General features: G+C 49.0%; 2 protein-coding genes across 3 annotated transcripts in view; one reads left to right on the forward strand and one right to left on the reverse strand.

Annotated features, from left to right (window-relative positions):
* The window catches only part of CYP7B1 (cytochrome P450 family 7 subfamily B member 1), a 130,221-nt gene extending 122,544 nt beyond the window's left edge, over positions 1-7,677 (forward strand). For both annotated transcript variants that reach the window (XM_087752427.1, XM_087752428.1), the window contains exon 6: positions 281-7,677. In XM_087752427.1, the coding sequence (XP_087608553.1) occupies positions 281-574 (294 nt within the window). In that variant the 3' untranslated portion in view covers positions 575-7,677. The remainder of the gene's footprint in view (positions 1-280) is intronic.
* Positions 7,678-15,179: 7,502 nt separating this feature from the next.
* On the reverse strand, positions 15,180-17,218 carry BHLHE22 (basic helix-loop-helix family member e22). The gene is made up of 2 exons (XM_087735427.1): positions 17,167-17,218; positions 15,180-16,488 (listed from the first exon to the last, which is right to left on the reverse strand). Exon 2 carries the CDS (start codon positions 16,118-16,120, stop codon positions 15,212-15,214), a length of 909 nt encoding a protein of 302 aa, XP_087591553.1. The 5' UTR covers positions 16,121-16,488; positions 17,167-17,218; the 3' UTR covers positions 15,180-15,211.
* Between the last annotated feature and the right edge of the window lie 10,233 nt (positions 17,219-27,451).

A 27,451-nucleotide genomic window follows, 5' to 3' on the forward strand; every position in this document is an offset into this window, starting at 1 on the left:
TCAATATAGGCCAGACACTCAGTGGATGAGACGTGGAAGTTGAAGCAGCTTGATGTAAAAGGGCTAAGCTAAGTAAGTGGATTTAAGGAGTGTTCTTTGCAGGGAAGATAATGTGAGTTAATGAAACTTGAGGGAACCAACTAAAAAGGAGAATCTGTCAGCTCCTTGTCTTCCTCTTTATCTTATTTTCTGGGTTTCAGAAGCGTTACCGTTGTGCAAACAAAGCAACTCATGTAACTGCCTTGTTAGATATCACGCTCTCTCTCTCTTTTATTTTCAGGAGTATAAGTTCGATCGATACATAGAGAATGGCAAGAAGAAAACCACATTCTACAAGGCAGGAAGAAAACTGAAGTATTTCCTAATGCCCTTTGGCTCTGGGATCAGCATGTGTCCAGGGAGGTTCCTTGCAATGAATGAGATGAAGATGTTTCTTTTCTTACTATTGGCTCATTTCGATGTAGAACTAGTGGAAAACAAAGCTGTCAGACTTGATAACAGTCGTATGGGCCTTGGTATCCTCCTGCCAGACGTTGATATTGCCTTCCGTTACAAGCTAAGGTCCTTAAAGTGAGTGGCTGCCTATATACCTTCTACTAATCTCCGTGTTTCCTCTGTTTCATCACTCAGCTTTGTATTTTGGGAAACATTTGCTTTTCCCTCTCTGCTTTTACCTCCTTCCTATTTGTTTCTAAGGAGAAAAGCCCTTGGGCTGGAGGTAGATATCAGATGCGGGGACATGCAACCTCAATTTGTCCTGCCTGAGTTGTGAATAGTGAGGTGAGATGACAAGAGTTTGGCCAAGTAAATAGCCCAACGTCCCTACAAGATGGACCCCCGTATTCTTGGTCATGAGTTGAGTAGGATTTACAGGGAGGATGGCATCAAGCTGAATCCAGGCCGTTTATATGGGAAACGGGCTCAGCAGCCCTCTGTCACAGGGGTTCCCCCTTGTTAGACTGGGAGGTCCATAAACCCACCGTCTGGAGGCATCTCTGCATCTGCTCATAGAAGCATAATAGCAAGAGAGGGGGAACTTAATTCTAGGGGGTGAAAAAATTTTTATTGATTATTATTCTAACTTTTTATTTGCTCTGTTACCTTCATGGTCTTGAGTGTCTTAGCTCTTATCTGGGAGATGGGATGGAAGCTATGTGGGGTGGTGGGGGATGATTTGCAAGAATGTCTTACTGGCAACACATTTCTGACTTCAGTTTTATGTACTGAGGGTGAATGCTTTGCTTTTCTTCTTTTTTTTTTTTTCGGTGCAATGCAAAAAAATTAAAATCTGTGATTTTTTCCTGCAGTCATTTAAAGTCAGAAGGGAGGTTCTGTTGATTTTAATAGGCTCTGGATCAAGTCTAAATTATCTATTTTTGCTTTTGAGCCAAAAAAATATATTCTTCAGGGAGAAAATATATGAGCCTCTTTGAAATGATTCTATCATCTCAAAAATTACCTTCTGTTTGTCTCACTGTTTTCCTAGTAACACGTCTGTGTGTTTATTTTGACCATTTCTTGTGTTTGTTTGTTTCTCCAAAAAGGCAAAAGAAGAAGAGGGCTTCAAGGGCAAGTGTGGTATCTAAAACTACTTTTTAATAGTGTTTTACTGTGCCTACGTTATGGGTAGGCAGAGTAGTGTGACCTGTATTTGGAAACAGACTTATCCATCTACAAATTAGAAAATAGGCTCTTCCGTGGGGCCAAAATTTGAGCAAGTGAAAACTCTGGGCAGCCACAGAAGTTATCTGTATACTGCCTGCCCAACCTGCTTCAATGGGTGACCAGCTCTTCTTTCAAAAATGAATTTCCTAGTGCGCGGGATCTGAGATTTTTAGACCCTGTCTCTCTTCCCAGCCATCACTTCTGATACTGATGAGGATTCTTGTGGCTGTCCAGTCTCAATTTGCCAAGATGATACTTGTGATGGGAGAGTAGCCATGTCTGTGGGCCTTGCCCTGTGTTCCCCAAAACCATCTTTCTTTGGGATGTGCCAGCCTAAGTCTTTAAAATCAGAAATTTTACTCATTTCTAAAGCACTTGATGGCCTATGGATGGAAACTGCTACGTACACATTAAGGATAAGAATTATTTATTGTTATTTGTGTAGAAGCCTGTTTAGTTATTCCTGTAAAGCACATACCCTAAATAAGGATCAGCATCAGTAGAAAGGCTTTCAGAGATTGGCACAGCCACATTCCAAATCCTCTGAGGAGAAAATTGTGATTTTGTGAGATATATTGGATAAACATTTTCTTTTCATATATAATATCAATAATGTCTACACTGTTGGAGTACGCTTACATTAAATGGCCTTTGCAGTTGATTAAATGCTTTAACTTTACTTCAACATTTAATCAACAGCAAAAGCTGATTGTTGCTTTGTGCCACAGAATAAAATTTGTTTTTATGGAGAGATTCTTGCACTCAAGTTACTTACTGCTGTAGTTACCCTGTAGGAGCTATTCGGTACTCAGCCGTAGCTCACAATCCAGTTTGGACATTAGAGCCTGGTTTATTGAGAAAGGAAACGTTGATATCATTATACTGTTGACTGTATTCCATTATTGCTTAAATGTAAGCTGTAAAATGTCTCATGCCACAGTTATGATAAATCTTTCTTTGGCATCCAACTTTGAAACAAACCTGAAGCAACTGCAAAAATAACAGCAGGTATTTGTTTTAAACAGAAGAATTTTTTTTTATGATTGTATTCTATTTTTAGGATTTTGAATTAGAATATCACAGGCTGCTGCATAATTTGGTAGAACATAATAGGACTGTGCCAAAAGTACATGCAAATCATTAGTATTTTCAGATTAATTGCTGATCAGTTTGTATAGAATCATAGAATCATAGAATAGTTCAGGTTAGAAAAGACCTTTGAGATCATCAAGTCCAACCGTTAACGTAGCACTGACAAGTCCACCACTAAACCATGTCCCTAAGCACAACATCTACACAGCTTTTAAATACCTTCAGGGATGGGGACTCAACCGCTTCCCTTGGCAGCCTCTTCCAGTGCCTGACTGCCCTTTCAGTGAAGAAATTTTTCCTAATATCCAAACTAAACCTCCCCTGGCACAACTCGAAGCCATTTCCTCTCATCCTGTCCGTTGTTACTTGGGAGAAGAGACCGATCCCCACCTCGCTACAACCTCCTTTCAGGTTGTTGTAGAGAGCGATAAGGTCTCCCCTCAGCCTCCTCTTCTCCAGGCTAAACAACCCCAGTTCCCGCAGCCTCTCCTCATAAGACTTGTGCTCTAGACCCTTCACCAGCTTCCTTGCCCTTCTTTGGACATGCTGCAGCACCTCAATGTCTTTCCTGTAGTCAGGGGCCCAAAACTGAACCGAGTATTCGAGGTGCGGCCTCACCAGTGCTGATTACAAGGGGACGATCACTTCCCTGGTCCTGCTGGCCACACTATTCCTGATACAAACCAGGATGCTATTGACCTGGGCACATTGCTGGCTCATATTCAGCCGGCTGGCGACCAACACCACCAGGTCCTTTTCCACCGGGCAGCTTTCCAGCCACTTTTCCCCAAGCCTGTAGCGTTGCATGGGGTTGTTGTGACCCAAGTGCAGGACCCGGCGCTTCACCTTGTTGAACCTCATACAATTGGCGTTGGCCCATTGATCCAGCCTGTCCAGGTCCCTCTGTAGGGCCTTCCTGCCCTCCAGCAGATCAACACTCCCGTCCAACTTGCTGTCATCTGCAAACTTACTGAGGCTGCACTTGGTCCCCTTGTCCGGATCATTGATAAAGATATTAAACAGAACTGGCCCCGATACTGAGCCCTGGGAACACCACTTGTGACTGGCCACCAACTGGATTTAACTCCATTCACCACAACTCTTTAGGCCCGGCCATCCATCCAGTTTTTCACCCAGCAAAGAGTACGCCCGTCCAAGTCATGAGCAGTCAGGAGAATGCTGTGGGAAAACATGTCAAAGGCTTTACTAAAGTCTAGGTAGACAACATCCACAGCCTTCCCCTCATCCACTGAGCAGGTCACCTTGTCATAGAAGGAGGACAGGTTAGTCAAGCAGGACCTGCCTTTCATGAACCCATGCTGACTGAGCCTGATTACCTGGTTGTCTCGCACATGCCGTGTGATGACGCTCAAGATGATCTGCTCCATAACCTTCCCCGGCACTGAGGGCAGACTGACAGGCCTGCAGTTCCCCGGATCCTCCTTCCGACCCTTCTTGTAGATGGGTGTCACATTTGCTAACCTCCAGTCAACTGGGACCTCCCCGGTTAGCCAGGACTGCTGATAAATGATGGAAAGTGGCTTGGTGACCACTTCTGCCACCTCCTTTGGTACCCTTGGGTGTATCCCATCTGGCCCCATAGACTTGTGTGTGTCTAAGTGGTGTAGCACATCGCCAACCATTTCCCCTTGGATTATGGGGGTTTCATTCTGCTCCCCATCCCCGTCTTCCAGCTCAGGGGGCTGGGTACCCCAGAACAACTGGTCTGACTATAATGCAAACAAGGCATTAAGTATGTCAACTTTTTCCTCATCCTTTGTCACCATGTTTCCCCCCACATCGAATAAGGGATGGAGATTCTCCTTAGCACTCCTATTGTTGCTAATGTATTTATAGAAACATTTTTTATTGTCTTTTACAGCAGTAGCCAAATTAAGTTCCAGTTGGGCTTTGGCCCTTCTAATCATCTCCCTGCATAACCTCACAACATCCTTGTAGTGTTCCTGAGTGTCCCGCCCCTTCTTCCAAAGGTCATAAACTCGCCTTCTTTTCCTGAGTTCCAGGCAAAGCTCTCTGTTCAGCCAGGCTGGTCTTCTCCCCCACCAGCTCATCTTTTGGCACCTGGGGACGGCCTGCTCCTGCGCTGTTAAGGTTTTCTTCTTGAAGAATGTCCAGCCTTCCTGGACTGCTTTGCCCTTCAGGACTGCCTCCCAAGGGACTCTGTCAACCAGGCTCCTAAACAGGCCAAAGTCTACCCTCCAGAAGTTCAAGGTAGCAGTTCTGCTGACCCCCCTCCTTACTTCTCCAAGAACCGAAAACTCTTATCATTTTGTGATCGCCATGCCCATAACGGCCTCCAACCACCACATCACCCACCAGGCCTTCTCTGTTCACAACCAACAAGTCCAGCCTTCCCTAGTTGGCTCCCTCACCAGCTGTGTCAGGAAGACATCTTCCATGCACTCCAGGAACCTCCTGGACTGTTTCCTCTCTGTTGTGTTGTATTTCCAGCAGACATCTGGTAAGTTGAGGTCCCCCATGAGAACAAGGGCTAGCGATTGTGAGCCTTCTCCCAGCTGCTTATAGAATATTTCATCTGCCTCTTTATCCTGGTTGGGTGGTCTATAACAGACTCCCACCATGATACCTGCCTTGTTGGCCTTCCCCCTGACACTCAACCCTATCGTCACCATCATTAAGCTCTAGACAATCAAAACATTCCCTAACATACAGGGCTACCCCACCACCTCTCCTTCCTTGCCTATCCCTTCTGAAGAGTTTATAGCCATCCATTGCTGCACTCCAGTTGTGCGAGTCATCCCACCATGTTTCCACGATCGCAACTATATCATAGTTTTCCTGCTGCACAATGGCTTCCAGCTCCTCCTGTTTGTTGCCCTCCTGTGTGCATTGGTGTAGATGCACTTCAGTTGGGCTGTTGATCCCGCCATCTTTTTGTGGGGAGAAGCTCTAATTCCTACGTGACCATTCTTTCTCAGGCTTCCGTGGTTTCTAACACATCAATAACCCTTGTGCCTTTGCTGCGGCATGGATCTCCATCCCCTACCTCCACTGAGACAGCAGACTGAAGGACCTCACTAGCACACTGTCCCTCAAACACTGGCATGGTGCCCCCAGGCTTATATCTAGTGAGCCTAGTTTTATAGTATCTGTTCTGAAATTAAAAGAAGAGCTAGACTGTATCCAAAATAGGAAATTAAATCTATAGGGCATGCTTCCATTTAAAAAATGAAAACAAGTGTCAGAATGTCTCCCAGGAGTTGCAGCAAACCTCTGTGAAGGCATTTGGAGGGCTTGCATCGGGGTTGGAGAGCATTCTATGCACCAGGCAAGAGGACAGCTTTTTGCTGGGATAAGAGTTAGTTGCTCTTTTTGCTCAGGGACCAAAATAATCAAACTTAAAGCAGTGCCTGCCCAGCTTGTCCTGGAACTGTGTCCCTGGTAATTCATGCTCCTGGTGTGTTAGTTTTGCTGGTTAGCATACCCCAGCTGCAGAGGAGGTAAGTCTCATTCCCCTGTAAAGTTACGAGTGCTAGAGCAGGACAGAGAAAATGTTAAGCCCTTCTGGTCCATGTACTCAGCAGCTGAGGAGGTGGCTTAATGAGAGTCAGCAGCTGGTCTGACCAGGAGTGACTCGGTGTCCGTGGAGCAGGGAGTGAAAGGCCCACGGTGTCGGTATTCCTGGTCGATAAGCCATAGCAGCACAATGGGATGAGCATGCACCATCCCTGGAAGTCCCAGCTGGAGCCAAGCTGGCCGCAGCATGCTGCACCCAGGAGAGCACGTTTCATGATGTAGGGAGCAATACGGTTTTTGATTACCTCCTCTGCTGCAGAACCCAGGAGCTATCAGCTCTTAGTGTCTGCCACTGGGGCACTAAGATGGCCACATCATCTAAGCAGAAACCGCAGTGCTCTTTGCAAGCGTTCAGGTGCCAGTGGTGCTGCAGGGGTGAGTGGTGGGAGGCAGTTGGACCTTGCGCTTCCTTCTCTCTCTTCTCCACGTCAGCAGGGGGGTCTGCCCTGCAAGCCCAGCAATGCCTGCTTGTCTCATCCGCTGACCCAGCCAGCGTGGGGTCAGCCAGGAGGAGTGCGCGGGTGCCCCTTGAATTTCCCTGCTGTTCCTCTCGTGAAATGGTGTGCTCACGGATCAGTTTGAGATGTGACTCGGCTGGTCAGTACCATCCTCCTACTGTAAGCTGTCGCTGCCTATGGCTGTACTGATAATCTCTTCTGCTATTAAAAAAAAAAAATCCATCTTTTTTCTCACATAAAATAAGTTTACTAAGTCAGTATGGCCCTTTATAGCACCCAAGAAGAAAAGTGAATTCATCAACTAATGTGAATGCAAAAATGTGATTTTTTTAAAATTATTATTCTTATTTTAATTTACAGATTCTGTGTTCTCCATTTTCATGCTGGCACTCAGTACTGCTATAAGCTATTGTAAACTTTTTAAACTGTTACATTACTTAAAAGACAATGTGTACCTGTTTGCAAATTAGACTTTCACATCTCTGCCAATATGTCCTAATGTGCTAATATAAAAACATGGAGGACCTGTTCTTTAGTTTATGCTTTTAAGCCATTTGCATGTTACTATTTTTGGCGTTGCTGTTTTTATGAATAATTACTGGTCTGTGAATTTCTCTTGTAGAGTTATAAATGATCTTTTATTTCCTCATTATTGAACTTTCTGACATTGAAAAGATTGTGAATTGCTCTTAATTGTGCAAACTGACATTTTGTATATAGATGAACAACGATTAGGTTCCACTTTAATAGTTAATATCCATCAGTAAGGCTCCGAGATATGAGGTATATTGTGAATTTCTGAACAAGAAAATTGAAACTTCATTATTTTAGTAATCTAACATCTTAAGTGAATTTTATATTTCAAGGACACAATAAAAATGAATATATCTATTTTAATATTGAATGACTGTCCATGGTATTTTTTTCAAGTTTACATTTACACTTTTCTCACACATTCACAACTATTGCTTTCATTTTTTAAATTATTTATTCAACATACAGCATTTTTCTGTTACTTGATCTTGAAAGGTGTTTCTGTAAAGCATAAAAGCCTTTAATTCAGCACTGGCATGGAGCAACTCCTTTGAATTTAGGAAATGGTCGAGTCTGGTTTACCCTGCATCAAACTTAAGCCAGTTCTTATCAGATGAGAAAAAAAAAAAGAAAAAAAAAAAAAAAAGTGGTACTTCTGACATTCTTAGGACATTATTCAAAATTAGTATAAAGATCAGCAATCCACTGGTGATTCCCAAATGCAGTTCCTAGGCTTTTTCTTTTGCAAACCCCTGTGTAGTACAAGATGTACTACCTAGTCTGAAATATTCTGTTCTCTCAGGTCATTCATTTTAAAAGGGGAAATGAATGAAAATTGGTACAATATACAGCACTGCACCAGCAAAGCACAACTTGGCTTTCCTAAGTATCACTGTAGCTACTGGTTTCTACAACTACCTGTTTAATAGGAAGGCTGTACCCTAAAGATATCAGTGTTTCTTCATTCCTTTCTGCAGAAATGCTTTTCAGGTATGTCTGTGAGGGTTGTTGAAGATACGTCGTAGAGAAGATAGACCTGCAGTATTTTTCTGGGTTTGATAAATGTGTTTGTAACTGTGCAATTGCTTTAAGTCCAGATTATATTAGAAGTTACTGAAGTTTATAAAGAAAAAGTGGCATTGCTTGATATTTCTTGAAGGGCATATTTCTGAGTGAGCTTTCCGTGATGGTCTGAAAGATAGCTTGGGGGGGCGGGAATTAATAAGACCTCCTAACACTGTATTTTATTTAATATTTGTTTTGACACTAGGTGCTTTCTTGATGTTAGTTATATTGCACTGTATTTTAAAATTATTCGAGACACCAATTTATGCAAATTTATGCTTAATTCATATGAATAGAGCTATTTTAACTGTCGGACCACAGAAAGTGAAGTATTTGCCTGCCCATTACCTAAACAAGCCTATGTACCCTGGCTAGTCATGTCCTGATACCCACAACATGTCAGAAAAAATGATCTCATTACAAAAACACCATTTAAAACTACACTTGTGAAAGTATCGTGAGCCTTAAGATATTGTCTGTGTTTATAAATAGTAGTGAGTATGGAGAAATGGTTGCTGCATATAAAGAAGTATATAAAAAATAGAAAATGTTCCAGTTTCATTTGAAAGCAAAGTATTAAACTGTAGTGGGATCTTTATCTTCATGTTAACCAGGACTGTGTCTAAGCAGCCTTTGCTATGCATCAGGCTTGCCTGGGGTCTCAGGTACTGAGGTTGTGTGAACACATTTGTAACAGCAGAAATGTGCTTGTCTTCAAAACTATTTACACCAAAATAAATAATCAAAAGAAGCCTAAGCTTCAGCTGTTACTGCTAAGAGCTTTGCTGGATTCTATCTGGCAGGATTTTGTTAAACCGATTTTGACACTGATGTGTTGGGCTGTATTTTTCCCCCTCCAAACAGCAGCTATAAGTTGAATAAAAGTCTAGGTTCTGGCTACAGCGAGGGTAAAGGACAGTGAGTAAATATCCTGTGATGACTTTTGACAGTGACTTCTTTCCTACCAGCTCATCTTTCCTCTTTCTTCCGAATAGTTCAGTTGCTAACCTCCTACGGGCAGCATGTCTTTCCCTCTCTAATTTCCATCTTGCGAGCCAGGGACTCGGCTATCCTCTCGACGTATTGTTCAGTTGCCTTCTAAAACTGAAATCTTTACAGCAGCCTCTTGCAACAACCGGCGTCGCAGGTAGCTACAGCTGAGAGAAGTGCCGCGCCGCTAAAGCTTTGAACCCGAAAAGTGGACGGGCATTAGCTGAGCTCGGGATTGAAGCACGGGAGGGGACGGCTCCGCTCCGGGATGGCTCCGCTCCGGGATGCCGCGGGGGGACCCTCCCGCCCGGCTCCCGGCACCGGTTTGCGCTCGCTGCGCTCCCAAATCCCCCGACCCCCTACAAAAGTCAGGCGGAAAAGGGTTGGGGAGGGAGAGGTGGTGAGGAGAAACTCCTGCCGCCCCTTCCTAAAAGCAACCTGTGCTTCCAGGGATGCTGGTGTGGGAAAAGGGGACAGGACCCCCGAGGAGGTTCCTAGGGAACCGGTCTGGGTGTTAGGTGAGTTTGGAGGGCTTCGGCTGCTGGAGAGGCGGTTTACTCCGGAAAGGCGATTGTTTGCCCCGAATCCTCAATTACGAGGATTTAAAAATAGTATTAGAGGGGCAATCTGTTCTGCAACTTCTCGGAAGAAATAATTGTTGATTTAGATAAGCACTGATCCCTTCAGTGTTTGATGAAGACGTTAATTTATGGCTGTCTAGCAGTTTATGGCTGTCATTAGGTTTTCAGCTTTGTCTCTGTTCGAAATGTATCTTTCTTTTTATTTTAATCTGAGACAATTATGTAAGAAAACGGTTATGTTTGATCTAAAATGCATCATTTTCCTATAGCATTTCAAATTATTCACAGATCATAGTTCTTATACGTGCATATATGAATTTAAAAATACAGCAGTAAAGTGCTTGAAACAGACCATAAATTTGCTTCATATTTTATTACACGTCTCCGAATCAGGTTGAGAGGACAAGGGCAACTAGGGGCTTGGGGAAGGATTTAACCCTTCCCGAGGCTGGAGAACCAGCCAAACCAGAGCGAATCCCCCTCCGGAGCGCGCCGGGGGAGGCTGGGTGACACCGAGCTGATGAGTGACCGCGGGGAAACGGGGCTGGCTGCAGCTCTGAGCTCATTTAGCAGATGTCCCTTCTGCTGGGAGCCCCCGAGTCAGGCTCGGGGCCGGGGCAGCCGGGCTGGCTCCCGCCCCCCTTCCCGGCACCGGCTCCCGCCTCCGCTCCTGCCCGGGCCGGGCCGGCACCCGGGGCGGCGGGCAGGAGCGGCTTAACCCCTGCCGCGCCTGCCTAAGCCAAGCGCAACGCTTCACAGGGAGCCAGCGTTAAGCTCCCGCTGGGCTCCGCTGGCCCCGGAGCCCCCCGAGCAGCGGGGGCCCTGCCCTGCCCTGCCCCGGCCGAGCGGGAACGGCCCCGCGGAGCCAGCGGCGGGGGCCGGGGCCGGCGCGGAGCCCAGCGCCACCTCCCCAAAGTTTTGTCCCACTCCAGCAAGGAGCTGGTCCGCCGTCAGATTGAAGCCTCAGGATCCCTCCGGCCTGTTGGCAGCGGGCGCAATCAAAGTCACAAATGATGCTGGAGAGAGTGGCGGAGTCCTGGCTCATTCATTTTACCCCCCGACAACCCCCCTCCGCCGCCACCACCACCAAAATAAAATAAAAAAAAAGTGTTAATTGCTGTAAAGTTTTCGAGCACGTGGATAATTTACTTTGACTGCTGCGTTTTAATTAAAAGCAAACTTATTTATGTTTCTGATGTTTATATTACGCGATTTAATTACGTGTAGAGGCAGCGTCGCACTTTTTTTTCCCCTTCCACCCTAAATCACATTTTCATTAAAGGTTTTAATAAGAAAACTCACTTGACCACTATTCATTATCTAGTCCCCTCCATGCACACAAGTTCACTTACCCATTCATTTATTCACTTACTCATTCCAGCAGATCCGCTGCAACTGCTGCTAGCAGGGATGTGAACACTCATAATTATTTGTCAAAGTCTGGAAAGTGTATTATCCCTTCTTCTAGTGGTAATTAGTTACCATAGCATCTAATACGTAAATGTGCCCAGAGCACACCATTAACAGTTAAGCGGAGGATTCAATTTAACACATGATTATATCTTTCATAAGTCATTACATTAGGAAAGCCAATGTCACTCATGCTGGGACAATTTCAGGCGCAGGGCCGGGGTAAGGGGCCGGGGGAAGGGAGCCGGGCTGAGCGGCGGGAGCCCTGGCAGGAGGCTGGGGGGATCCCGCTTCGGCGGGGCGGTGGGAAACGGGGAAGCAGCTCTTTTGCAGGGGGACAGGTTCATTTCTGGTGAAGTGATCTACCAAGCGTTAAGAGGGGCGGGGGAGCCTCTCTCCTCCCCCCACCCCCGACACACAAGGCCTGCCCAGGGACTGGCCCAGCGGCTTCGTGTCCCTTCCCAGCGAGGCTACTGGGTGCAGAGGGACAGGAGCGAGGGGCCAGGAGAGACGGCATCTCTACCCGGCAGAGACCCCTCTCCCCCCGCTCCAGAGCAAGCAAGGAGAGAGCGAGCGAGCCCAAAGTCGGGCGGCAGCGGTAGGCAGGAATGAGAAGCGGTTTCATTCCGCTTCCCGTCGCTCCGAAGCAGAGGCAGACGAGAGGTGAAGCGCCCGATGTGCCACAGACGGCAGCGGCCGCCCTCGCTCCTCTGAGCCGGCGGGGAGCAGCCCCGGCCGGGCCCGCACACGCTGCCTGCGCCTCGGCCCCTTCCCACGGGAGCCGGGAGGCAGAGTGCGGGCCTCCCACAGCCTCTTGCCTTCCCCCCGGCCCGGGTCCCGGCCGCTCGGGGAGTTTGCTGGGTCCTCGCTTGCCTCCCCCGTCCCACGCCCGGGCAGGGCCGAGCAGCGCCCGCGCCTTCCAGGAGAACCTCTCCGGGCAGCCTGCTCGGCAGCCGGAGATATTAAGCGGTAAATCTTGCAGCAAATGCGTCCCGCGATGTTATATGCACGAACACACACTCACACACACACACAGAGACACAGACACGCACCACGCCAAGCTGGTGGCGGTGGTTAATTCCTAATCAGAATGATGGACAGCAGAGACAGAACAATACAAACTAATGGCTGTGTTGCTGATCACTTTACCCCTTGATTAAAGACACCCAATTATGGCGCAGAACAGTGTCGTAATTATGTTCCTTAATCACATCCAGGAGGTTTAATTGCCTTAACGATGTGTTTCATTAAATGAATTTAGGTATTATAGTCGACAGTTTTCATACACAGTTGTTTTCAAATTAACATAATATTAGACATCGTCATGGAAATTGTTTTAATAATCATAATTAGGCGCACCCAGCCTTTGTCTAGTAAATGCTGAGAGACGCTTCTCCTTGCGCCTGGGGGCTGATCTGCCCACCCTCTCTGGGCTGCCTTCCCACAGCTCCGTGGCACTTTACAGTTATGTTTCCTGAAAAGTTACAGGTTCTGATTAATCTTTTTTGATGGGAAGTGGAGCAGAAAATATTTATCCCCTTCCCCCGCGTGTGCTGCTGCCGCTGTGAGAGGCGGCTCCGCGGACACCCGGCGCCGGCCCCGGGCCGCCCGAGGCGGGGGGGGACCCGCCGGGACCCCCGGCCCGGGCCCACAGGCAGCTTTGGGGAGCTGCCTGCTCCTCTGCCCTCGGGTGTGGGTCCACGAGGGGAGAGGCGGCTCCAAAACTTGAGGGGTAGGGAGGAGCCGCAGGGGGGGGGCTGTCCTGTAGCTCACCACGGGCGAGGGGGTGCGTGGAGCTGCGGGAGGGGTGGGCAGGGCCCGGCGCTGCCCCACGGCTGCCCCGCACCGCCGGGGTCCGCCCGCCCGCCACGGACGTGGGAGAAAGGCACCGCGGGGACCAGCTCCTCGCCCCCCCTCCCTGGGACACCCCCAGCCGGGAGTGGGGATCCGGGGCGGGGGGTGCATTTAGAGCAAGGCAAAGGAAAGGAAATTACCCGCCCCCCCCTTAAATCTGGAGATACATGCTTAACAAAGCACAGCATAATACAAGCGTTTGTTCAAAATATTTTAATAAAGATTTTTTTCCGACATAGATACACATACAAACGATCGTACATTGCTGTCATAATCTGATTGACCTATTTAATATATATCACTCTTTACACATCCGTGACCTGCCAACAGATCCATCATGGCTCCTAGTTTGCCATCCAACCTGACAGTCCGAATTTGTATTATCTGCAAGTAGTGGAAAATAGCAGGACTCGTTTTTGAAAAGAAAGAAAGAAAGAAAGAAAAAAATCTTGATTTACAAATGGCAGAGAGACAGCCACCCAGCCATGCAAACTCAAACTGAAGGCTCACTTTGGGTAAATAGCTACTTCTTGCTTTTCATCTCTCATTTTTCTTCCAAAAAAACCCACCCTCCCACCCACCCCCGCCAAAGAAAAAGAAAAGAGAAGAATTCCACGCGTTCTGTAAATCAGCCTAAAGTATTTTAAAGTATTTAAACTTAAATAATCATCCACAGTCAGAATAATTTACACACACATTAAAAGCGGTTTAAATTATACCTTTGAAAACACAGCGCCTGGGAAAACATTGGCTTGGCAAGTGTTCTTGTAGCAGCTATTGCTCTGATGCCTTGTAAAAGTAAATAGCTATTACCTGTTATAATGCAACCCTTTCAAAAATCAGTTGGTTGAGCAATTAAGAATACACCTTTCCTGTAATTTTTGGACTGAAGCAATTTATTAAAGCTCAATTTAAATACAGGGATGATGCAACTTAAAATCCAGATGACCTTTCATAAACCTAAGCAGCTCGGATACATCAACATTTCTGGTTATACGTTGTTGGCAAATAAACGTTTTAAACACTTGGCACACAGTTTAAGTTAATCCATAAACAGAATTTTAGAAGCATTTAAAGTAACTGCACATAGGACCCGTGACCTTAACACATGATAAATATTGTTGGCGTGGAAGGGTCATTTAAAGAATAACAAATAAATAGCATGTCTTGTTTATACATCATTGCAAAGTGGAAAGAAACAAGGTGCACATAAATATTTCTTTTAAAAATGCGATACTTGCAGCCACACGGAGTAGGGGGTTTGATCGGTTATTTTTTGTCTTTTTTTTTTAACTCTCTCGATTTTTTTTTTTAAATCACTCTCACCAAACTTTGCGCATTTTCACAGGATCAAAGTTTAGAGACGATAAAAAATACAAAGTCTTCCATAGCAACGGTCCAGTCTCTTTGTTTCTGCGAGTCGCTTAAATAATAAGTTTACATTTCAAGTTTGTTTGTTTCCTGGCTCAGAATAATAATAATACTGCTAATAATAATTAAAAAAAAATATCTATGTTCAAGTGCCCTCTCTGATTTGTCCCATCCACCTCCGCGCCCGGGTCGCTGCAGCCCCTTCCCCTCGCCGGGACCGGGGCCGGGAGGTCGGGGTGGGGGCCGCTCTCCGCCCCTCTCCCCGGCGCTAGCCCCGGCTCCCGGCCCGGCGAGGGGCTATTTCTCGGCCTCTCCTTTGTCCGGACGCGTAGCCGTCGCCCGGCGAGGGGGAGCCCCCCCAGCACCCCCCGGCCCGGGGCTTCCTCCCCGCGGCACCCCCGGCCCCGCGCCCCCTCCCCGGCGCCGCAGGCGCGCCGGCTCCCGGCGCGGTCCCGCCTCGGCAAGACCCGAGGAGAAGAGGGAGGCGAGGCGAGGCCGGGCGGAGGGAGGCGGGGGCCGGGCAGCGGTCAGTCCCTCCGCCGCCCCCGCAGCCCCCGGCCCGGGGCCGGGCCGCCGGCTGTCGCCGCTCCCCGGGGCCGCGGCGGCGGCGGGGGGCGGCAACGGCGGCGGCGCTTAAGGCTTCTCCGTGCACTGTTTGCAGAGGCTGGAGGAGACGCTGTTGAAAATGGCACATTTCTCCGGGCAGGAGGTGGCGGGGGGCAGCCCGGCGCTGAAGGGGTAGCCGGCCGCCTGCTCGTAGGCGCCGAGGGCGGGGTGCAGGGCGGCCGCCGCCGCCGCCGCCGCCGCGGCGGAGCTGGGCAGGGAGGCGGCCGAGATGGCCTGGCCCTGGTTGAGATAAGCCACCAGGCGCCGCATCTCCTCCAGGGCCTGCGCCTGCATCAGGATGTAGTTCTTGGCCAGGAGGAGCGTGGCGATCTTGGAGAGCTTCCGCACCGAGGGGCTGTGGGCGTAGGGGATGACCGCCCGCAGCTCGTCCAGCGCGTCGTTCAGGTCGTGCATCCGCCGCCGCTCCCGCGCGTTGATGTTGAGGCGCAGCGCCTTCTGCTCCTTGGACTTCTTGCTGCCGCCGTGCCCGTGGCTGTTGGAGCAGCCGCCCTCGGCCGCCTTCAGCCCCCCGCCCCCCCCGCCGCCGCCGCCGCCGCCGCCCGCCGCCGGCGAGGCGACGCGCGGGTCCCCCCCGGCGCCGCGCAGCACCAGCTCGCAGCGGCCGTCGCTGTCGTCGTCGGGGCTCTGCTCGCCGCCGCTGCTCTCGGCCACCGAGCTGCGGCTGGCGCTCTCGCCGTACTTGACGCAGACGGAGCCCGGCGGCAGCGCCAGCGGGTCGCCGCCGACGCCGGGCTGCAGCAGCGCCTCGGGCTCCGCCGCCTCGTAGCAGGCGAGCGGCGAGGGCTGGCGGTCGCGGGGGTGGGAGAGGTCGAGCCCCGGGGGCGAGCGGAAGGCGGACTCCATGCGCTTGGCCGAGGCGGCGAGGCTCTTGTGGAAGAGGTCCTCTTCTGCGGGCAGCCCCAGCGCCCGCTCCATCGGCGCCCCGCTCGCCTCCGCCTCCGCCTCCTCCGCCCCCCTCAGCTCCCGGCCCGCTCCTCCAAGGCTCCGCGCCGCGGCGGGCGGCTCCCCGGCGTCCCGCTGGCAGAAATCGCCTCCCGGCTCCCGCCGGGGCTGCGCCGTGCCCGGCGCCGCGGCTGCCCCTGCTCCGGCTCCGGCGGCGGCTCCGGCGGCGGCTCGGGCTGCGGCTCCGGCTGGGGCTCCGGCGGCGGCTCCGGCTGTGGCTGCGGCTCCGGCTCCGGCTGTGGCTCCGGCTGCGGCTCCGGCTCGCCCTCAGCAGGCGCCGCGCTGGGGCATTGTGCGCTGCCAGCGGAGCCGCTTCCACCGTTTATCTTGCTTGGATTCACCTTCAAGAGATTTCCGGACCCATCAACCAGCAGCCGCCGCAGACGGGGGAGTCTTTTACATCATTATCTCTGAGAGTAGGTTATTATGAAGAAGACTCGCCTGTTGGGACAGAGCTTTCTACCCAATCAGGTTAACGTTTTAATTAATAGGATTAAAACGGTAACAAACAATCCCAGGCGCTATCTGGCCCTGAGTCTGAATAGTTTCATTTCCCAGGTCTGAAGACAGGCAGCAGCTAGAGCTTTATAAGAGGCGCCTGCTCCATTATTCTCCCTGCCATCTGTATACACAGCTTAACGCATATGTTTGCAAGACGTTGTGTCCTGTTAGTAACCCAACAACTGCCTTTAGCTTGACATGTGTGGCGACTTTCACTCATCAATGAGCACACTAAAAGCCCTACTTAGATCGAAGGATGTTCTTTGCCTCCTTCAGCAAATTACAGCCCTGCACTGCAGAAAAGCCCGCTTCAACACTTCCCCGTTCGAGTGCTGCCAGCAGACTTCTGCTAACTTAGCCGTGGAGTCAGGAGTGACACCCTCTCCCCCCACCACAGCCCACCCACCCCTTGCATTTACATTAACTTATCGCCCTCTCCCACCCCCCACCCCCCGTCTTCCCGAAAAGCATCGCCTGGGAAAAAGAAAAAAAAAATAAAATTAAAAAGCCGGACCAACCCGAACCGCCGTGCCCACTCCTGCCCACCGCCACAGTCCACCTTGCTTCCCTGGCAGGCGGAGGGTCCCCAGCCCCCTCTCCCCCCCTCCAGCAAACGGAGACCAAACTGCGGGGAGGTTCCCCTCCTCCTCCCCTTCGCCGTTTTCGAGTAGCAGATTGCCGCTTTCGAGTGATTATCCCTCGTGTCCCTATAAAAAATATAAAGCCCCATCCGTTACCTTGAAAATGAACCGATCTGGCGAAGAAGGGAGGGCGGGGTGAGAAAGGGCAAAACGCACCAAACTTTTAAAATTTATTTATTTATTTATTTATTTTTATTGTGATTGACCAACTCTTTGCAGCTCCCTGCCTGCCTCCCTCCGGCGAGCCCGGCTGGGCGGGAGCATCCCGCTCCGCTCCCAAACGCCGGGATGCCGCCGCCGGGGTCAGGGGCAGAGGGGCCCCGGTTGCCTCGGGCGTGCCGCCCCCCTGCTCCCCTCCCGGTGCTTCTCCTCGGAGCCGGGCAGACGCTCCTCTGCGCTCTCCCAGAAGCTGAAGTGGCAACCCGAGGGTTGGTCTGAATTTTGCCCCGCTGCTCCTGCAATGCTGGAGGCGAGCAGCTCGCTCTCTCTTTACTGTTAGCGCTCAGAGTATTTAGTGGCAGGTTTTCATTCTTATGACATCAGTAAAAACAATATTTCCCAACACTTCCAGTAAATCATTCTTATGTGGCAGAATTACTGAAGGCTATGAAATTTTTTTTTGGTTTCTCTGGTTTCATTAAAAACCTTTTAATTGTGTCTTTCAGAGTTGGCCCCAGGTGTTGGACTCTTTTCATTACATTTTGCTCTAATGTGATGAAATTCTAATTCTCTCCTTACCATATGGTTAAATTTCCCCACTGAGAATTAGTTGAAAAAGGAGAAATAATCTATTAATCTCTGTAATAGATTCACAAATGAGGTTTGCCACAGAACCTGTTTTTGAATGGTAATATCAGAACAGTTGGGTGCCTTGTTTCAGGAAAGAAAGGACCAGGCGACAACAGAAAACGTTTGAATTTTCACCTGGAAAGAATGAAAAGAAGCCAAGCCGCAGATTTCAAATTGACTGAGATTTCATCGAGCGAGGACATGACTACAATACAGACCTTCCTCACCTCGTGTCTCCGGATCAGAGGCGAACATACAAGCCGAGCCCTCCGAAGAGAGGGGGGGGTCCTCACACCCCACCCCCCCCCCCAGCCCCCTTTGGCTGCTGCGCTTGTCCCTGGTCGCCGTCCAAGCGCACAGTCACCGGGCGCCTCGCTCCCCTCCCCCTTTCCGAGGGATGCCACCGTTAACCTCTATCATTATTAATCCAAAGGCATTTTAGCTTTATTGTTTTCCAATTAGCAACTTCGTCTTCCCTGGGATCATAAACAAAGGGCTTTATAATCGCAATAGGGAGTTTGGGGTTTTTGTTATTATTATTATTTAATCTGTTTACTATCCAACTTGTAAAACTCATGTGGTCACTTAAGGATGACGGATACTGTTATAATTTGATGGTTAAGGGGAACGTTTCATCCCTCGCAGCTCATTTCTTCGAAGAGGGACATCTCCGGCTCGGTCTCTCCCGCTGATACGCCGGTTCACTAGTGCTAACCCCCTCTTTTTGCTTGCAACTTTGGGGACGGCGTACGCTCCCGCTCCGCCGGCGGCGGGGCCGGTTGCCCCGAGGCTGCGCTTGCCCCGAGGGGCGGCGGGCGCTGCCGGGCCGCGCCGTCGGGGCGGGGGGACGAGGGCACGGCGGCGACCTCCAGGAGGTCCCGGCCACCTCCTCCTGTCCTCAGCTGTGTTGGCTCAGATTTGCTCTCTGCTTCTGACATTTCTCCCTCTTCGTTTAAGCTTTCTGCTCATCCCTGTCCACCCCTCAGCCTGCCTGCTGCGGATCCCTCTGTGTGCCTCTCCCCGCTTCTACCCGTCCATTCATCCACCTCGCTTTTTCTTTTATTTCTCTTCATCCTTTCCCTTCCCTTTCTTCCTGGGTCTGCCCCCTATTCTTGAAATATTTATGTATCCCAGTCATCTTGCCGATGCGTTCATCTGTGACTTGCCGTGCTTTAATGATGTCAACTTTCTGCCAAACTTTAGTTACGGGGAGGGGAGAGGGGGATAGCGAGAGGAAAGGGGGGGGGGAATAAAAAGAGAGCCCCTCTCGCCTTCCCCGGACCCGCCTGTTGTGATCTGTCTCTCCCTCCCTCCCGAAGAAGTGGCTGTTTAATAGTCTCCGAGAACTTTAGTTTGGAAGCAGGCAGAAGAATTTATAGAAGCTTTAAATGCGGGGCTTATAAAAATACCGAGGAATGGTTTTTGAGGTTTATGCACTCGTAAACTTTTGCTGATTGCTTCTGGGAAGTTGTCAGGCATGTAACACTGCGTTTATCTTACAGCGCAATGAAAACACATCTGCCCAGCGTCTCGTTACCTGGTTTAATTGTACCGCAGCTCTCTGCCACCGGCTCCACTCCACTCGGGTCATTATTTCGGGGAACGAGCAGCCCGGAGCTGCTCCGGGACTGCCCCGGCCGCTCGGGAGCATCCCCCAGCCTCCGCCGCCAGCGGCCGGGCAGGGGCGGGAGGCAGGGGCCGGGGGCAAGGAGCGTCCCAGAACGCAGGTGAGAGCGGACCGCACAGCCGCTGCTCATTTTCCGTGGCGGCTTTTGCGAGATCTACTCGAGAGTCATTTTGTTCTGCTCCCCACCCGGCAGAGAAGTTAAAAACCCCTTGCCTCTCCCCGGGGCTGGGCTTCCCGTTTGCTGAAAAGCCTCCAGGAGGAAGGACGCTTTCCAAATTCTCCCTAAAGGCGCCCAGGAGCTGGATGCTGGAGAGGCAGATTTTAGACAGATAAAGGCAGCCTCTCTCTGCCTGCTCTGGGCAGAGGCTCGGCGTGCCCGCTGCAGCAGGACAGCTCCCGCAGCAAGCTGAGGGCTTGGGATCACCCGCAAGTTCCTGGTCCTTCTTCCAGCGGCTCAGCCCCGAGTCCCTCCCGCCTCCGGCACGCCGAGCCGGGAGAGCGCCGAGCCGGGCGCCGAGCTCCCCGTGCAGCGGGGGGCCGCCCCAGCTGCAGGGTCTGCCCGGCTTTTCCAGCCCTAAGTCAGCTGTCGGAGAGCTCTTGCGTTCGCCACCGCTGCTTGTGTGTTGTCTTCACTCTTAGGCAAACTTTATTTAAGTTCAGGGTGAAGAAAAGACAGCAACAGGAAAGAAAGTGACACCCCCGTTGCATTCGCTCCTAGTGCAGACCTCCTCAGAGGTGTCTGTCCAGAGGCAGCCCCGGGATGCCGGTGAGTTGCCAGTCTGGGAAGTGTTCCCAGTCTGGGAAGTGTTTCCAGCAGCAGACAGGGGCCCGGCACACACTGGGGTCTCGGGGCCGCGTGTAGGGGAGGAGAAGGGGGCGATGCTCTCGGGAGGGGACCCCCGGCGCAGCGCCCTGCTCCCTGGGGCCCGGGCGGTCGGGGAGCGTGCAGGGTGGTGAGACCTGGCCGGTGCATGTGTGCAGCTGGGCTTGGAGGATATTTGTGTGGGGAGGGGCTGCGAAACGGAGGAACACACACACACACACACACACACACACACACACACCCACACACACACCCCCCCCCCATCCCCGGTCCTTTGCAGAAGGAGAAAAACTGCACTGATGGACTTGACCCGACAGCGTAGCAGAGGTGAGGGATGCCACCCACAGACGGGCGGCCCTGCACCTTGGAAGGGGACCGCTGAAGATGGAAAGGGCTGCAGAGTGATCAAGGACACCTGAGGGTCCTTGTTGAGACCTGCCGGGTGGCCGGTAGGTCCCCTCTGGGATCTGCGGGGAAGCGCGGCGACCCCGCGCTTCCCCGCAGATCCCGGAGGGGACCTACCGGCCACCCGGCCCCAGCCCCGGTCCCGGTCTCTCCGCTCCCGATCCAAAATCCACAGCACCATCTCCTGGGTAGTGGGAGAAATGCACGGCCCGCCTCAGAGACGGCGGGGTTGATGTCTGCGGTGGGAGGAAGGACCGACGTGGGGCTGGAGACACAGAAAATGACATGGAAAGGGAAAAAAAAATTACACGGAAATGTAAAATAAATCTGCAGCGTGTTTTGGCGTGGGGAATGAAATAATTATTCCTCTGGTCTCCCTTTTGAAGCTGAAGCCTATGGGCTGAGGGCTGTGCTTGGACAAGAGTCAAGAAGCTCTCAGGTGGTATTAAGTATTCATTTACATAGACACACACACCAGGAAATGCATGTACTTGAAATGGATTACGGCTGGAAGAGCTTGATGGTATCCCAGTTTCAGGGACAACACTGGGTGGACATGCAGCGACAAACCCACCGAGGCATTACACTGAGGTTTGTGAAGAAAGACTGGAAGATCCTACCACAACTCACTCAGTGTGCTCTGTTTTGGTTTTGGGAAGTTTGAGGTCTCTTTCTTTCTTTCTTTCTTTCTTTCTTTCTTTCTTTCTTTCTTTCTTTCTTTCTTTCTTTCTTTCTTTCTTTCTTTCTTTCTTTCTTTTTTTCTTTCTTTTTTTCTTTCTTTCTTTCTTTCTTTCTTTCTTTCTTTCTTTCTTTCTTTCTTTCTTTCTTTCCTTCTTTCCTTCCTTCCTTCCTTCCTTCCTTCCTTCCTTCCTTCCTTCCTTCCTTCCTTCCTTCCTTCCTTCCTTCCTTTCTCTTATTCTCTTGTTCTGTCCCTCTCTGTCTTTCTCTCTTTCTCTCTTTCTTGCTCTCTTTAGCTCTCTTTCACTTTCCCTCCCTCCCTCCCTCCCTCCCTTCTTTCTCTGGTCCCCCTTTTTTTCCTCTCCCTCTCTTCTCTCCTTCCTTTCTTTCCTTTCCCCAGGGAAGCCCCTTCAAGCCATTCCCCTCCTCATACACATGGTTCCCCATGCATGTGCATTTCTGCTTTGGCCAAACCAGGGTTACTGGTGTAGCTCCCCTTAGCAAACCATTCTTTGGATCGACAGAGCTACCTGTTATACTTATTGACCTACTTCAGCCTGAATTCTGCCTCATGCAGCTCTGTCTAACTAAGTGCTCCCCTCTTGTTTCCAGCTCTCAGAGTAAGTCCTCATTCTCTCTGCTCCTTTCAAACACCCCCCAACAAACGTCTGGGTGGGTCTCAGCAGGAGCAGAGGCCAGAGCTCTGGCCATGAACAGTTTATATTTACTCCCTGTCCAGCTTTCACTCTCACACCTGACCCTATTTTTATTTTTTTTTTGGTATTGGAAACTTCCCACTGTAAGGAATGTGGCACTGAGCTTACTCTTCCCTCCCTTGTGTGGCCAGGCTATAGATGTTTATTTTCAGTTAATATTTCATCACCAAAGTGTTTCTGTAAGCCTTTCCTTTTCCTTCCACACTTCTTGAACTCCTTCCAGTTCACCTTTATTGGTACTGAAAGTACTTAAATCTGAAAGCAGCAGTTGAGGTGCTGTCTCATCAGTATTGTATACCGAGAGAAACATCTATCACTTCCCGGGTACATGACACGATGCTTCTGTGTTAGAAGCCCAAAAATTACATTGTAATTTTTTTTTTTTTTGTGTGTCACACTGATAGATCCTATTTAATTTACTGAAGCCCGTACATCCAAATCTATATGTTAGTAGGCACGTATATTACACCTACTGTATTCCCTTCAGTCACCACTTTGCAATTATAGGAAGAAAAAAAATGCTTGCATGTGCCTTTCTTCCATTCTTTATAAATCCATCCTGTTTATTGGTTGTGGATCCATTCTCCCCTAAGTGCTTAGGATTTTTACCTTTTAATATTTTTTCCACTATATTACTGCAGACTGAAGTTAGGCTTACCAGATGGTAGATGACAGGTTCACTCTTTCTCTTCCTCTTCCCCTGCCATTTTTAAAGACCAGTAACATGCTCGCCTTTCTTTTCAGACCTCTTAGAGCTCACTAATTCTCCAGGAACACTTTAAAATAATTGTCAGCAGTTTGGATAAGTTCATTAGTTAATTCCCTTTCCACCCCATGCTGCACATCACAGGGATATGCTCAGTTTCACATCCTTACTTTTCTCCCCCTCAACCTTTCTTATGACCTTCTCTCAACAATCCTAACTACAAGGTTGTTTTTCCTAATCGTACTTTATTTTTCATTAGAAATGCAATTCAATACTTTTGCTAGTTTAGAGTCATCACTCCTTTTGTAGAATAACAAACCTCTTTTATTCCTAGCAATTCCCTTCTTCCCCTTGTAATTAAAAGATCATCTAGAATCTCTACACATCTAAGTAGTTGCTACATTGAAAAATGGGGGCACTATCACTAGCAAGCCGTTATACTCAATAAATAAGGCAATTTTATACGTTTAATAACTTATCATGGGCATAAAATACAAAAATGTGTTGAAATACAGTTCAGTAAGAGTCAAAATCCATATATTTAACAGTGAAAAATAATTTTGTTCTCAAACTCTGCCTATATTTCAACTATTTTTGTATTAAAGTGTAAGCTCATTTCCCATTACATCCCTTTAGTTGCCATGATAAGTAACATGAAAGAACAAAGAATTTTCTTCCTGGATTACTTTGCTAAATGCATACTTTAATCTTTTGGTAGACGATGTTTTTCAAACACACTCAGATGTCTGATTGTCAGCTTTATGTCTCAGGAAGTATTCCCAGCAATTCAGATACAGTGAAGTATCTACCTCTAGCAAGACTCTGTGTACTATATAACTTTTATAGTCATTATAAAAAGTAATTTATTGAAAAAACTTAAACCTTTTCCAACTCAACTGACTTTTGATTTAAAGGTGTGTGCTCCTGGTTATGGTAATCAGGTGTGGTAGGTGCTTTTTTCAGAATTAGGTTGGCTGTTTATGTCACGAAGTTTAGAAGCTCTGAGAGTAATATCCTCTAAAACATAGCATGTTCACAGAAACAGAGATATCAGCTCATGTTTCACTGTTACGGTGCCTGGAATTGCACATAATACAAGGCAGGAGAACTTTTCCCTTTTTTAGATCACATTTTTTCTCTTATTATTTCTATTTGTCTCCACTGGAGTACAATACAGTAATTTCTGCCTACAGGCTGGGTCTGGGGAATGGCATTTAACAAAAAAGGGGAAGCAGCATAGCTCATTGGTATTCGACTGTATCTTTCTTCCTTTCTTTCTTTCTTTGTCTTTCTGTCTTTCTCGCTTCCCTTCTGTCTTTCTCTCTTTTTCTTTTTTACCTCTTTCCCTTTCTTTCTCCTGCTTGCTTATTTTAGCTTTCTTTCTTTCTTTCTTCCTTTCTTTCTTTCTTGCTGGCTTCATATACCATATGGCCTTGCTTCATTTAAAAAGTGACAGGACCCTTTAATGACAGCAGAGACCATGACCAAGAGGAAAGCTCCTTGTAACAGTGCCTAGCTCTGATTAGCTCTGTGACACTCACTCGCAATATTTTTGAGCCAAACCATTGCAATGGGATTTGAACTTGCTTTTCGATCCAGAGAGAAGGATGCTGCCAGTTATGGTCCCAGTCCTGTCGTTGACTCTGCATGGGCAGAGGCCTGCTGGTGCAAACTAAAGGACTCCACTTCACTGCAGCCGCAAGGGCAAGGGAAGAAAAAGCAGGAAGGCATGAGCAGGTGAGGCAGGGAGCCTGCCGTGCTCCTGAGAGGTCCAGCTGCTGAGCTCTGACATCTGGAGGTGCCTACAGCAGCCTTGGTGTTGCTCTGCATTGCGCTGGTAGCTCAATTAGTCCTTCGTTCAAACCCAGAATTAGCACACCCACTGCCAGAGCTCAGTCAGAAACCAAGGTGGGGTAAGGACAGAGGCCAAATGCTATCCATGGAGAAAAAAACCGTACAGTTCAGCTTTGTGAGGAACTTTGGCTTTCAGAGTATTTTGCCTCTGTTACCAAGAACAGTCCAGGTACCACAAAGCTTACACACAACTTGCTTTCTGAGGGTAAGACTGAGTGACCAAAGAATGCTTGAGGGCTGACAAAAGCTTTTAGCCTCCTTAGTCCCATCTTAGGCTGTCACAGAGACTTAATGATGTTTCCTTTGCAGAGTTATTTGATTATTCCAGGAGAGGAGTGCTGAAGGCAAGGGGGTCCATACATCTGCAGGCTGAATCCACCAAGGTGACAGTCATCTTTGACAAGGCAAGTTTGCACGAAGATCTGAACATATTTCAAACTGATTTACTTCATTATTGTCCCATTTCTCTTACTGGCCATCCGCTTGGACAACAGTTTGATTTATTTGAGTTTAAATGGGCATGAAAAAAAACAGTGTGGCTTGAGGCAAGGCTAGGTGCATCTGATCTACAAAACATGTAAGATTGCATCTGGGAACTTGTGAGCTGAGGCACTGTCAGGGAAAGGGCATAGGCAGCCTTTTCACATCCCTGGCCCTATACACACCTACATATAGCGTCAGACCATGTTAACACAGGAAAGAAGCTCTGTTTAATGTAGTGGTTGGTTACCTACTTCTTGTCAATAACCTGGAATTAAGAGCTTAGTGAAGAATGACATGCAGTTTTTCTGAGAGGTGAGTTCACTGAGATCAGCTTTGTACTAGTCTGATCGGCCATTGGACTTGGAGGGGTGCTTGCCTGAACCACCAAAGGTTCCCTGAGACGCATTTTTTAGACTCCTCAAACAGGGCATGGGATTTTCCCTGCCTCCCTCCCTTAACTGTGGCCATAGGAAATTATGCAGGAATTTCCCGGTGTAATGGCAGAAGGATGGGAGATGGAGGCTCCAACACAGACATTGGCTCTGATAAACCCAAGTCATCCCAGAGACGCATGTTCTGTGTCCCATGATACACATTAGATTTGACCTTTGGGCATCGGGGCATCTAGCTGCTTGGTCCATGCTTTGCTTTTCTAAATTTGGCCTCTCTTCTTTGTGCTATACCATATGATTTCCTTCAGGATTCCTCCACTTCTTAGGGTAGGTTCCCTGTAGTGCTCACCTGAAGAAAAAAAAAATCAAACCAAAACAACTCTACCCAAAGAGAGAACAGACTCAAATGCTTTCAGCAGTGATAATTATTCCTGCGTATCAGATGAAGCCCACAGTGCAGAGCAGTGTAATTTCAGTGTGCTTGCTAACCTTCTGCTCATGCACGGGACGAATCTGCATCCAAGTGCTCACACATCACAAGATTTGGGCACCATTTTTAGTGATAACTTCAGAATTACGCTGGCAGTATGAAACCAGGCACAGTGAGAAGCATGGAGCCTGCAACACATTGTTATCGTATTCACGCTGTTGATTCTGATTCTCTGGTAAAGTTAATTGACTGAGTCAGGGCAAATTTGCTCCACACCTGCTCTGGACAGAGCAAGCTCAACCAGCACTAATCAATCACTCCCACCAGGAAACTGGCACAAATAGTTCTTGTTCAGCTGGTGCCAGCGGCTGATCTCAGTGGCACTGGTGCAATCCCAGGGTAAGACTGTGGGATGTGCAAATTGCCCTGGGGGAACCACATCAGAATCTGTCCCTAAGCCACTTTACTTTTTACCCTTAAAAGAGTATGTTCCCTGAGCCTTTCTAATAAGCTTTGCTGGTCTCAGTGCCATTCAGTTAATGCTCTGGCAGCATTTCCTTCAGAAAAAGTGCACTTTATTGCATTTGCGACCTGTCTATTATCAAATTGGTTCTAGGATAGACCAAGGGAGGTTCTTTCCCCCGGGTACCCACACTCAAACTCCTCGCCCAAGGGCCTTCCAGACAGAGGGATAGCTGCACTTTGCTCTGTGGGTAGGGCACATGGCCCAGGAGTCTGACAAACCGTGCCCTGCATTTCCTGGACTTACTCATCTAGAGATTCACCACAGTTAGGGCATGTTTAGAAATTGCTATTGGACACACCCAGAACCTGCCTCATCCTTTGTTTCTGAATATTTCTGAGCCCTTTTACCTATTTTGCTCTGCCCTGCTGCCCATGCACAATGTGCTCCATCCAAAATCTGTGCCTCTTCCCAGAGGGAACCTGTATCTAAAGGGTCTGGCCCGAGCCCATGGCAGCCCATGGCTCTCCTGTGCAGTGGCTCCCAGTGCAGTACATGGAGCTGTTGGACTCAAGCCCTGACAGGAGCAGGGCTCTGAGGTCCCTACAGCAGGTTACAACACAGGGTACAGCAGCTATGGCAAACCCAGGACCCTGAGTCAGTCAGAAGACTCATTAAAACCTCCAGTAGAGCTGAAACTCTTCCCAAGGCAGCTGCAGAAGGTTAAACTCTGTGTCTGCAGACAGCGGGTAGCTGGAGAAAGGAAGATAGACAGCAGCAAGCCTTATAAATGACA

The sequence above is a fragment of the Nipponia nippon genome, unplaced genomic scaffold (assembly GCF_047370975.1).
Source record: "Nipponia nippon isolate SJK-2023a ecotype South Korea unplaced genomic scaffold, ASM4737097v1 scaffold_1, whole genome shotgun sequence".
NCBI lineage: Eukaryota > Metazoa > Chordata > Aves > Pelecaniformes > Threskiornithidae > Nipponia > Nipponia nippon.